We start from the raw sequence: 12429 nt of genomic DNA on the forward strand, positions 1-12429 counted from the left end.
AAGATTCAACTGAGAACAGAGAGAGAAATGCAGATATTATTATAAAACTGAACTAAATCACACAGAAATCCAAGCTTATTTTTAACATTTAAATCATTTATGCTCATTTACATGCACAAAATTGATAATAAATTAAGCTATAATTGGCAAAGTGGATAAATAAAGCCTGATAAAGAGTTATTTACTTTAAGTTTTAATATTATGCCAGACCAAATGCACATTTATTCATAGCACATCTCATACTGCCTGCTGAACCAAATTCATATGAAAACGTTTTTATTTGTAATAAAAATAAGTTCAAATTGGATTAGACCTGAATTTTAATATCACCACCTTCCTAAAATAATGGCCTAAGTAATTGTTTTTTTGTTGTTTTTTTTTTTTGCCAAAAGTGATTTTATCAATAAATAAATAAATCACCCCTTTATTCCTTTTACTGCCAAAATTTGATTTAGGTTAAAAAATGAATTAGATCATTATTTTAGGAAGGTGACATTATGTAACGATTAATATGTTGGATGGATTCGGTTATAAAATTGCTGGATATGAGTTTGATTTGTTTATCAGGGGTCTTGTTGCCATTTAAATAAAACTGAATAAAAATGAATGGATAATTTTAAAATTTCATTGTTGCCACAATTAAATTCTCCAACATTTTCTTTTTTTATATATATAATTCACCAATTAGTTTGTTGGACTAAACATTACAGACTAAAAAGCAGTCTTAAATATACATATTTTAATGTACAGCTTCTTTTTTATTTATTTTTGGCTGTTCGTTCTCTTATCTAACTGGTTATTTGTCATTTGTACATCAATCCCTTAGACTAATATTTAATGTCTACCGGAATTCATTTTTATAGTGCATTTTGGACCCTTTCACGTCGTCCTGAAACGTGGTTCTGATCTCAAGTGATGGCCATCAGATGTGGCAACGACAGGCCTCGCTGGAGCGGAGCTGTGACATAATTTCTGGACAGGCCAGCGCGTTTTGGTTTCTATTAATAAAACACCTTCCCAGTCCAACAACAACAGAGAGGGGAACAACCTACCGAGCAGCAGCAGCCGATGCGTCTGTTTATACTCCCGCTTGAGCTCCCTCAGCGCCCTGTCAATGTTTTTACTGACTTTCTTCGCCTCCTTCTCGGCCTCCTTCTCCTCCACCAGCAGTTTGTCCCAATGTTTCTGCTTTTGGGTGCTTGTTTTTGGCAGCAGCTGCAAGCGGCGGCTGCGCTCTTTTCCGGAGCCCTTTCCGCCGCTGCTGCCGCCGCTTCCTCCGCCGCCCCCGTTTTGTATAAGCACCCCGTCTGTCCCGGTGTCCCCGCGGCGGTGCTCCCTAGCCGGGTCCCCGGGGCGAACCAGGCCTTCGCCGCCGCGTAGCGATGAAGTCTCCCCGCATCCGCCGGTGTCCTCCTGGCGAGCCGCCCCGCCGCGGCTCGGCACGGCGGCAGCGGCGGAGGCGTCCGGAGGCTGGTCCGAGTCCGAGGTAGCGTTGGAGATAGAGCCGCTCAGGTCCCCGAAGAGCCGGGGACGCAAACTGTAGCACAGCCCCATGTTGAAACCAATATTTGTCTGTGAATGTGATTTTTCATAAATCAAAATATCGGGCGGGGATTAAAGAAAATCGCAGATGCGCCACCAAGCACCTAACGAGCCATCGTCACATTTGAGCTCCAGCGGCGCGATCTAAATCCGAATCCGAGGCGAAAATGTGAATGAATTATGCTCCGACATTTGCTATATGTCATCTTGCATTTTCCCCCAGTCAGCCTTCGCTTCGTAGATAGTGGATCACCTGATCCTTCAGTGGACACTGCGGGTCCACCTTACCGTAAGTAACCGAGAGGGCGCAGTCTGGAAGGAACGCCGCTGCTGTCCGAATGCGCGCGCACGCAGGTCAAAGTCTGACTGCGCAGCTATTAGGTGTAATGCAAGAGAGGAAGGCACGTCATGTTACTACGGTATGGCTGTTTCCAGAACGCCGCTAAATGATTTTCATTCCTCACATTTCATGCCTGTCCAATGACAGAAAAATGTAAATATTTTTCCTAAAACACCAGATTTATCTCTTTTATAGAAACCCCAGCAAATATTTTGGTCAGATAAAACTCTTAAAGCGTAAATTATTATTTAAATTCCAGATTGGCTAAGAATTGTACTCAAGTAAGTAGAATTACTTCAAAATATTTTTAAGTAAAAAGTAGCATTCAAAGATATTACTCAAGTAAAAGTATAAAAGTATTTAGCAAAAATTCTACTCAAGTACTGAGTAACTGCTTAAATTATCAGTCATTTAATATTTTTATCAGAAGGACCAAAATAGCTAAGTTTAAATTTTGGTATTTTAAGGACGAAAATGACAATTATTCATATCAGTAACAAAATACTCAAATCAGCAAAAAAAACAAACAAAAAAAAAAAAACTTTTCAAATCAGTTTCTTTCAATAAAAACTTATGAAACTTTAACAGAAACTGCAGGTGTGTGTCTGTTTCTGGTGAGTTTTTTAGTTCAAACATGTTTGTTTTTCATTCAGTGAAAATACTCAGAAAATCCAGAAATTTTACTCAAGAGCAGCGATACTTCACAATAAAAATACAACATAGTAAAAAATACTCCTAAAAGTGCACTTAAAGGAAAGCTACACAAGTAACATACAAACTATGATAACAGTTTAGTTAATACAAACTATACTAAATACATTTTTAGTCAGAATATCCTGAGTCTTTGTCTTTTAGCGGGTTAGGAAGTAGATAAAAATTTCCTAAAATAACGGAACACATGCAGGCGTCACAGGAAACCACTAGATGGAGAACTTGTACAAAGAAATGCTAGTTTAGTAAGATTTTATAAAATGCATTTGAGTTAAAATACTTACAACCAAGCTGAATAAAAAAATACAAACAAAAAAAACTAACCAATGTAATTAAGATAATGCAAAAAGTATTATCTTAATTATATTAAATTATTATATAATTAATATAATTATTATCTTAATTAGATTAAAAATATGGACCATATTAAATCAGTCTCATTAACTTTCACTATAAATGATATCCTAACTATTTTAAGTATATATAATATCAAACGAAGGTTTAGCAGTTTTTCAGTTTTTTCCAAGAAATAATTAAATTTAATTCCTGGGAATGAATGACACTAAGTACCAGTAATCTATTTGTCTTTACATTTTTTCCACAAATAATAAAATATCCCAAAGAATAATATTTTTATTCACTTAAAAAAACTAAAAAATAAAAACAAAAGTAAAAAAAATTAGTTTGTACAGTAGATATTTGTAAAAAAAAAAAAAAAGAAGGATTTTAAAAACATAATTTAGAAACAGATATTACAAGCAAATAAAAAGCAAACAAATTTTCAAATGGAGGTGGATAGACAAAAATTGTATTAAAGTAAAAGTAACAATGTTTCAATATATTTTTATTCAAGTAGAAATAAAAAGCAGTTGTACTAACAGATAAGAGTAGAAAAATAGTTGCTGAAAATGCAACTCATTACTTGAGTCGTACTGCTTAATCTGATTTAATTTGTGAAAATGATGGAATTAGAGAGACAAAATATTTAATTACCAGCAGATTCTGGTACTTTAAATGATAAAATAAAAACTCCAGCTAGTGACAAGTCATTATTTACATAGTTTGATTTTTGTCCTTTTTGTTTTCTTCTGTTATTATTATTAATATTTTTTATTTATTTAGCACAATAAAAACTGTACACATAAAGAAAATAAAGCACATGTGGGAATAAAATTAGAAAACTAACTAAATCATAAAATTAGACTCAAAACCAGATCTATTAAGTCCATGTGGTGGCTTTTTTATTTTTTATTTCACATAATTATATTCTGAATGTGTGTCAGGATATTTTTCTTTTAAATCTATATTTTAAAATAAATGTAAAAAGACTGGGATGTCTATTAAGTGAAGTCTGGGAAAGCTAGAAATTTTACCATTTAACTGTGTAGAAAGTCACATTTTCTACACATTTGCATCTGCTTAGTTTTTCTTTTATAGCTTTTTCTATTTTTCTGTCATTTTTCTTAAGTAAAAATGCTGTTTTTGTTCACTTGAGATTAGATTAAAATCACTTTATAATTTGTTAAAGGCAAGATTATTATGATTTTACACATAAAATCTAATAATTAAAGTAAACATTTAAATTCTGTTTGTTTTTATGCATTTTGAGTATATTTCTTTTTGCTATACACCAAAAATCAAAGAATATTCCACTTTTAAACAAAAAAAAATATCACATTCCAACTCACATTTTACAGCAGACTGTAAAACAAAACTATTCAGCTGGAAATGTTTCGTAATCCATATTCAAAATTTAAATCTAAGTTCAAGATTTGTGTTGCCTCGACTTCAGCATTCCAAAGATGATCTTCGTCAGCATCAGCACGCTGAAAACACACATTAAAATATAAACATTATTTTGACAAATGTTGGTTGGTGTCCTTCAGTAGAGCACGTTACCTCGCTAAAGTCATCAAACCAGCCGGCATGAACTTCCAGGAGTTTACAAATCTCAGTCCCATCACTACAGCCAAGGTTCCCGCTGTGCCTGCATGTACGGACAAACATGATGAGGAGATGAAAGCTGCTGTCATCACAGCATTACCCTGAGCTGAACAGTGAGAGAAAACTCACCCAATGAAAGCCAAACATTCCTGGGATTCTGAGACGTCAGATAAACTCCAACTGCAGCCGCCATGCCGAAGACAATACCAGCGACCAGAGAGGTGACGCTGCCTGCAAGGGTGGTCGTTTTTATATATATATAAATATATTGAACAGCCTCCAGCTAATTTTATGTATTTTTCTTTTGAAATATTGGATCAGCTGGGTCAAGAACTACAAGTGGAGATTAGCACTTAGAGCTATAACTCATACAGTGCATTTCTCCTCTTATGGTTAATGTATACTGTAGATTGTCCTTGTTCTAAATAAAATAAATCATCATATTTGGGTTGATTTATTGAGAACTGGCGCTATATACTGTACTGAATTGACTTGATTACAAGAAAAAAGTATGGTGCTGTAAAATGTCTGCTAGAAGTGATTTTTCTTTTTAAAAATACTAGTTATTACTCATCCTAGTGATCAAGCATTGAATAAGATTCACACAAGTTGAAATTAAGAGAAAGCTGAAACATATAAAGTCATTTTGTTAAATTTTTGTTGCAAATCTTCCTTTCTATTCTGGACTAAAATAATAATCCAGAATCCTCTGCAAAGGTTTTACATGTTTTATTCTGCCAGGATGAATCCTCAGTTCATTCGTGGAGCAATTTTGGGACTACTGAGAAGATTCTACAATGGCGTATTAGTGTTGTTATAAAGGGGGGTTAAAAAAAGCAGTATGTTTCTGAAAATAAAGTAAAATAAAAAAATCCAAATTTTCTAGAAATAGCAAAGAAATTTCAGATTTTGAAAAGTAAAAAAATTGCTAAAAAAATTACATTTGGAGGGGAAATAAGATATTAAGGGTGGATTTAAAACTTTGGGTTTTGCGTCTGTAGGTGTTTTCCTGTTCTTGTAAGACTGGAGAACTATTAATCATAACCACTTTTACAGATTAAAAGAGAAAACAAGATTTTGTTGAGTTTTGATAACTTCCCTCGTTAAGCTTGAAGTTTAAACTAGTTTATTTTCACCAGTTTTGTACTTCAAGACCGTAACAGCACACGAGGTTTAAACTATTTCAAAAGCCGACCGTATTTCTGAACTTATTTCACCTACCAATAAAATCTGAGTCTGTTAATATACATATTTTAAAAAGCATACCTGCTTTAGCATAACCTATGACTCCTCCTGCTGACACAAACAGAGCATAGCCGAAGCCAATCCAGTCCATGAAGTCCAGCCTTTTAAGCAGCTAATCCTGAACCGAGAAACAAAACCTCACAAGGTTTGTGATAATCTTGTATAAACTAATCTTGTATAAAGACAGTTTAGTTTGTTTTTAATCGCAAACTGTCCTTAGTTTTAAACAAAATGCGTAATAACGCTTCGAACAGGTACTATTACACTGAATTCTTGACTAGTTCATTGTTTCAAAACACTTCCGCCTAAACGGAAGTTGGTCGCTTTCGAAATAAAAGCTGACAGATTGAACTAATTCAGTAACTGTAAACTTCGTTTAAAACTTGGATTTTTTTAAATAAAATATTAAATTAAAAACCAAAGAAATTAACGTTGATATAAGATATTTTAAACAAACTGTCCAGAGCTTATGAAACACTGAATCCTCAAAGGAAGCCGGACGCCTTCAAAATAAAAGATGAGAAATGCACTCAGTTAAACGTAAGTGTAAATTTTGATTTATTAAAGTTAACAAACTGACGTAAGTTTAGAATCAGCAATGTAAAACCTCGTAGAAACTATAATTACAAGAAAAACTTCATAAAATGAATATTTGGCAAGTACTTCCGTCTCAACGGAAGTTAACTTTCAAAATAAGAGATCTCACAGATTTCACTCATTTAGAAACTAATCTTGTATAAAGTCTAAATCAATATTATAATTAAAATATATTGCTACAAAAGGTGTCTACATTTATAAAGAAAGGTGGTGGTTGTGTGTAGGTACCAAAAATAGGTATAAGTTTAAAGCACAAAAATTAAAACAAAAAATGAATAAAATATCCACATGAAATCTAACTAAATCTGAAAACTTCAAAATGCAAATATTTGTATGGCTCAGTAAGTTGACATAAAAGCATGAATGGGTTAAGAATATTTTTTATTGCTTGACAGTCTTTTTTCCGCCATTTTTCTTCTTCTTTTTGGGTTTGCTCTCATCCTCTACAATTACTTTTTCTGTTATCGCTCGGCCTCTCTTCTTCTTGGCAAGTTCCTGAGCAAGTTCTGAGGACAGTGATGGAGAAAAAAAATATTATTTAATCAATTTAATTAACCCATGTCATCATTATTATGTATTAATAACAAGTAGTCCATAAAGTGAGATGAAGTGAGATGAAAGCTGGACTCCACCTTCTGATGTTGCTGCTTTAGACGGACCATCAGATATCGGCTGAACTGACGAAGGTCTCCATACGGCGAGGCACGTCAGTCTAGCTGTTGTGTTCACTTCCCCCAGAAGAACAGGAGGCTCCAGCTCCTGATCACCAGCAGAAATAGTCATATAAAATGTATTTACCAAACCGTTTACATTAGCACTCCTTTCTTTAATACTTTGTCAGACCCACTTTTACCAATAAGACACCAATAATATAAAATTTCACAAAGTTGAAACACAGAGAGACTTCCTGCACTGTTTTCTGTGGCTCACCCCAGTTTTTCTATAGGACTTAGGTCTAATGGAAGATGGTTGGACCTATATTTGGTGAACTGTAACTATGTTTTTTTCTATTAAAACACCTGAAGTTGACTCATTTTTAGTTTAATGGTAAAGTCATAAATGTCTTGGTATTTCAAATCAATGTTTATGATGGTTTTTACGTTAACGACATTCCAAATTTTAAGTTGGGAAGCCATTTTCTTGTAATCTTTTCTCGATTTATGAAAATTGAAACATCTGCCTTACTTGAATGGCATGTTTTTCTCTCTAAAAGAAATGGAGTCAGAGTAATAAAATACATGAATAGATATTGTTAATAGGTCATTATAAGTCTTAAGAGTAACAACTACAAGTTTTAGAAAATCAGATTAACTTAACCAAATACCAAAAATAATGGTTGCAATTTCCAAAAAATAGAGTGAAATAATGTTACTGCCATAAAAGATCCAATTTATTTAAATTTTTTTTCACCCATCCCATCCACAGGTAACAGTAAATTCAGCAACAACTGCCCAATAGTGTTATTAACCACAGATTTTGATTTATGGTGTCAAAATAACAAAGACGCACCTCTTTCAGATGGAGTTTCCACATTTTGATGTAACCATCATTTGAAGCCGTTAAAAGCACGCAGTAATCATCCACAATCAAACTGTCGACTGCCTTTACTCTGAAACCACAAAGAGATGCAACAATAACTGAGAGCACTTGTTCTTCAGTCAGAAAAATTTAGCCTAAAGTTATTTATAACCCTGGCAGATTAAAGTTTAACATTATCTTCTAATTTTGCCAATGTTTTTCTTCAAACTGAGCTGACCAAACTGAGCCCTGACTTGGATCGGACAGAAAATTAGTGGAGGTTATGATTGCGGTAATGCTAATAAAGACTTATTTCCATTAATAACACAGAAAGTTATAAATATCTTAAACATGTTTCAATAAAATGTTGATATGAACATTTTTTTTTTCTAAATGTGACATTCTGAGAGATACCCATCTCTATTTTCAAGTAAAAATAATTATCTTGTATGAATACAACTATTTTTAAATGTAAATCAATTCATATTATGATGAACATATTAGGGGAGATGTAACGTATAACCATCAGGACAAGCATGTCGCACTTAGCAAACTCACAATAACAATGAACCTGCTAATAAATCAGATCACAGTGTGTGCTTTAATGCACTGCGGTCAATTATTTCAGGAGATTCTCAAGAAATGTACCTTGTTTCATGAGCCTTGAACTCACAAACCCATTTAGCTTTTTCCACATCACAGAACCTCACGGTTTCATCGTCACCTGCGATGGCCAGCACGGAGTTCTGAAAGACAAACAAGGTTCAGAACCAGAGCTGGGCAGTAAATCAATAACAATATATATTACGATCAACATGTGATCAATATCAATAGAAATATTCAATAATTTCAGGGAACCGCAAAGCATTATGGGGGATTTAGGCAGAGGAAAAACTTTAGCTGCTCAACCTCACCTGACACAGCTAAGCAAAGTTGGTGGAATAAACTAACTCACTCACTCTTTGGTTACCTAGCAACTCACTCACTCTTTGGTTACCTAACAACTCACTCACTCTTTGGTTACCTAGCAACTCACTCACTCTTTGGTTACCTAGCAACGACCTGCTGAGTAATTAACAGTATAGATTCCACCACTGTGCCTCATAACTGCTTAAAAATAAAAAAACAACAGCATGGAGTGAAAACTGTGGATAAAACAGGAAAGGCTTATTGTTATTTTAGATATTTAAACAAATAACTAATCAATAACTATTGATAGACTGATATGAAAGCCTTATATTGTGATACTTTTTCAGTCTAGCCATAAGGAAATAGTTAAATTGAACAGTGTTTTTACTGTTTTTCCTGTATTATTTTTGCTTCAGGAGAGTGTTTCAATCCCTGTCAGGTCAGAAGAAGGAGAATATTGTATTCCTTTTTGAGATTTTTAATTTTTTCATTTTTCACAAGAATATGCTGAACAATATCCTATAACAAACGAGACTGAAAATGTGTGAAAAATCAGCCACGGTCCAAAGAAGAACTAAAAAGGACACAAAACAAAAAAACATACCTACTCCTTAGCACTTGATTCCTTTCATTCATTCATAATACAGAGACTTGGGGTGAAAACTCACGTTTAAGAATTTCACAGATGAGATCCTCTTCGGGTTTGTGATCGTTCCCGTTACAGACGCCGTCTCCAGCTTGTAGATATCAATTTTGTCATCCACCACCACCACATATCTGTCGCCATCTGGAGACCATCTGACAATGTGTGCATCTGAGAAAAAATATAAAAATAAAAGGCTTAATATCATCCCTGCATCACAAGAGAAATCCAAAGCTGTTTTTATTTTCATCTAAATGAAAGTTATACTCACTCTGTTTGATGTTTTTGATAAAAGCCGACCTGCCATTGATGAGATTCCAGGTTCTTTAAAGATAAAAAGGACACACTAAGTTTTTCTTTTTCTTTAAATAAAGAGCCTAAGTGAAGTGTTAGCACACATTTTCTAAGTATTCTTCCACTCTCAAACTTCCAGAGTTCTCAGCTCACTTTTTCCTGTTACTGTTAAACTACAAATGTTCACAATCAATTTTTCTGCAGAGGTTAGGCTTTAAATTTAAATGAATATAAATAGAACTGTATAGGTGAGTGGGTAGATAAAAGAATGCTGGATTTAGACTTGTCACCATAACAAATTTAGCTGGATGATAAATTGTTCAAGAAGTTATTGTGATAAATGATAATATTGTTGTTCTGAGACCATTTACAAGTTCTGATAATGTAAAGACACATTCTCAAAGATCAGTCAACTTTAAGTACTAATGAACATTTAACACTGAAACTGGAAGACATTTTATATATCCAAAATAAATAAACAAAGCAACAGAAGCAACAAATAAAATGAATTACGAAGTCTCTGTAAGCAAAATTGTCCTTCCAAAAAGAGGCTAGATGAAACCAAAGAACCAGAACAAAAAAATTATAAATCATGCAGACGGAAATTATTGCGTTTGTTCTAACTTATCATGCGATTAATTGATTTATTGCTTATAGATCGACTGACAGAGGTAACTGATCAAGAAACAGAGGGATGGACGGATAAACAAATGGCAAGGTATTTAAAACAATAAGGACACAGAAAAAACTTTGGAAAATATTCCCTTCTCAAACATACTCAACTATCCAGAACCAAAAAGATTGTCAAAATTTTCCAGCCTGCGTCGGTAAGCTATTAGTAAAACCTCATTTGAGCTGCGAGTTTTACCTCAGAGTCTTGTCCGTCCCAACCGACAGTGCCAGTTTACCCGACGGATGGACAGAGAGCGAAGTGACGTGACCTCTGAGGAAAACGAGACGAATCAGGATCTTCATTCACAACAGACAACTGCAGCCAAACTGTGGGAGTGTCACACTCACTTATGAGCTTTGATGGTCGTCATGCACTCCCACTTCTTTGTGCTCCACACACACAGGAGCCCGTCTTCCCCTCCACTCAGCAAGTGGGACGAACCATAGAACTCCAGGCAAGTGATGGTACCTGTGGAGCAAAGGAGTCATAACAAAGAAATTAATCATCAACACTAATTTCATGCAAAATAAAACTAAAGTCAATGCATTTTCTGGCTTCAGACAATCTAAAATAAGCTGCTCACACCTTCATGATGCAGCAGAGCCCCATGTTCTGTTCTCTTCTTCATGTCGTATAACTGTATTGTTTCATCTTTGCTTCCCGTGACCACAAACCTCTCGCTGGCCGCCACAGCTGATACTGAAGCTGTGTGAGCGTGATGTGTAAAGTCAGGTTTGGCTGTCCAGTCCTGCATTCAAACAAACAAACAAACAAATAAATAAGGAAAACATCACTTTGTGAAATCTTAAAATGTTGAATTCTCCAACAACAGGTACAAATTACAAGAGGTTAGTAAAGGCACAATAAAAAACCCCATGATAGACCAAAACAAAAAGATTTTTTTGTAGCACATCACAAGTTAAAACTGTTTCACAAAGACTAGAAAGCATTCACCCATGTTATTCTTCTCCAGTGCTTATTCACAACAATATGTATTTATCTTAACATGCAACTACTAATTGCTATTGCAGTTGGTGTAGTCTCCCTAGGTTTTATACCCTAGCTTTGACTTCTCTAAACATAAACGTACTGAATATTATTTCCACGTTTGAAATAATTAAGGATACATGTAACAAAAGCATAGATTGTTAAGGAAATTATAATACTGTCAAGAGATCGTACAGTGCATATTTAAAAGGAGATTAGTAACATTTTCCTGCAGTCACAAAATCTCAAGTCTACTCACGTTTCCCTCCGTTTTTACTCGGTATCCGAAAGTAATTTGCTCATAGCTGCCAGCGATGAGCTCCAGCACCGCTGCCATGCTGCTGCTGCCAGTTACCTACAACAGGAATGAGCTAGCAAGCTAATCCGGATTCTATAACGTTCTCGACTCAGATATATGCCACCAGATTCAAGTGACAACTCGTTAAATTCCACAGTGACACCTACATTAAGTACGGAAGGAACGACAATTCAACAAGAATCGAGTTTAACCCACTAAAAAATGGCATGCGTGACTATTTTTTTTAAGCCACACACGCCTATGACTACAAAACAACGTGCGTCGAAAATAAGCATGCGCTGCGCGTGATTCCTTCCGCTTGGTGGGGGTTTTCAAAATAAAAGTTTGTTTATTGCTTATCCATGTTTTCAACATTGGCCAAATGTAATTAAAATTAATGCAAAAAAACGTACTTAAAAGTTTATTTAAAATGCACAATAACGACTAACGGTTAATATTGACTGTGGATTACTTTAGCAAGCCTAAACTGATTTACTGAAAAGCCTAAATTGTGAATAGAAAAGATCAGCTTTTAATGAATTTGAAGTGTAAACTATGTGAAATGTACTTGAATTTTATTCTAATTTCTAAAATAATTTAATGCTGGAAAGTCCGTGATAAATGAAGTACTACTGCCGTCTTTCTACCCTGACAAGATGTGAAAAAGTATAAATAACGAAGCCGTTTGTCGAGCAAAAATACATTTGCTTTGTTTATACTATCGATTT

The 12429-nt window shown here is 34.6% G+C and overlaps 3 protein-coding genes across 3 annotated transcripts in view; all 3 read right to left on the reverse strand.

Annotated features, from left to right (window-relative positions):
• The window catches only part of gnal2 (guanine nucleotide binding protein (G protein), alpha activating activity polypeptide, olfactory type 2), a 78743-nt gene extending 76937 nt beyond the window's left edge, over positions 1–1806 (reverse strand). The window contains exon 1 of the mRNA XM_007567387.2: positions 1053–1806. Coding sequence (XP_007567449.1) covers positions 1053–1554 — 502 coding nt within the window. The 5' untranslated portion in view covers positions 1555–1806. The remainder of the gene's footprint in view (positions 1–1052) is intronic.
• A 1614-nt stretch (positions 1807–3420) lies between these two features.
• On the reverse strand, positions 3421–6115 carry LOC103148566 (transmembrane protein 14C). Its single transcript, XM_007567391.2, has 4 exons — positions 5804–6115; positions 4667–4768; positions 4493–4580; positions 3421–4419 (listed from the first exon to the last, which is right to left on the reverse strand). Exons 1-4 carry the CDS (start codon positions 5871–5873, stop codon positions 4359–4361), a joined length of 321 nt encoding a protein of 106 aa, XP_007567453.1. The 5' UTR covers positions 5874–6115; the 3' UTR covers positions 3421–4358.
• Positions 6116–6743: 628 nt separating this feature from the next.
• On the reverse strand, positions 6744–12006 carry pak1ip1 (PAK1 interacting protein 1). The gene is made up of 10 exons (XM_007567392.2): positions 11663–12006; positions 11002–11164; positions 10764–10884; positions 10612–10686; positions 9721–9773; positions 9475–9620; positions 8546–8643; positions 7889–7988; positions 7012–7138; positions 6744–6885 (listed from the first exon to the last, which is right to left on the reverse strand). Exons 1-10 carry the CDS (start codon positions 11738–11740, stop codon positions 6761–6763), a joined length of 1086 nt encoding a protein of 361 aa, XP_007567454.1. The 5' UTR covers positions 11741–12006; the 3' UTR covers positions 6744–6760.
• Between the last annotated feature and the right edge of the window lie 423 nt (positions 12007–12429).

Source organism: Poecilia formosa, unplaced genomic scaffold (assembly GCF_000485575.1).
Source record: "Poecilia formosa unplaced genomic scaffold, Poecilia_formosa-5.1.2 Scaffold208, whole genome shotgun sequence".
In the NCBI taxonomy this organism is placed as follows: Eukaryota; Metazoa; Chordata; class Actinopteri; order Cyprinodontiformes; family Poeciliidae; genus Poecilia; species Poecilia formosa.

What these genes read in the sequence shown, in the direction of transcription:
- pak1ip1 (XM_007567392.2), bottom strand. Translation starts at nt 11,740, where the DNA reads ATGGCAGCGGTGCTGGAGCTCATCGCTGGCAGCTATGAGCAAATTACT. An exon ending in GGCTCTGCTGCATCATGAAG is followed by an intron (nt 10,885 to 11,001) that starts GTGTGAGCAGCT and finishes TTTGCTCCACAG; the next exon opens with GTACCATCACTTGCCTGGAG. An exon ending in TTCAAGGCTCATGAAACAAG is followed by an intron (nt 7,989 to 8,545) that starts GTACATTTCTTG and finishes TTGTGGTTTCAG; the next exon opens with AGTAAAGGCAGTCGACAGTT.
- LOC103148566 (XM_007567391.2), bottom strand. Translation starts at nt 5,873, where the DNA reads ATGGACTGGATTGGCTTCGGCTATGCTCTGTTTGTGTCAGCAGGAGGA. An exon ending in CATAGGTTATGCTAAAGCAG is followed by an intron (nt 4,769 to 5,803) that starts GTATGCTTTTTA and finishes CCACCCTTGCAG; the next exon opens with GCAGCGTCACCTCTCTGGTC. An exon ending in GGTTTGATGACTTTAGCGAG is followed by an intron (nt 4,420 to 4,492) that starts GTAACGTGCTCT and finishes GTGTGTTTTCAG; the next exon opens with CGTGCTGATGCTGACGAAGA.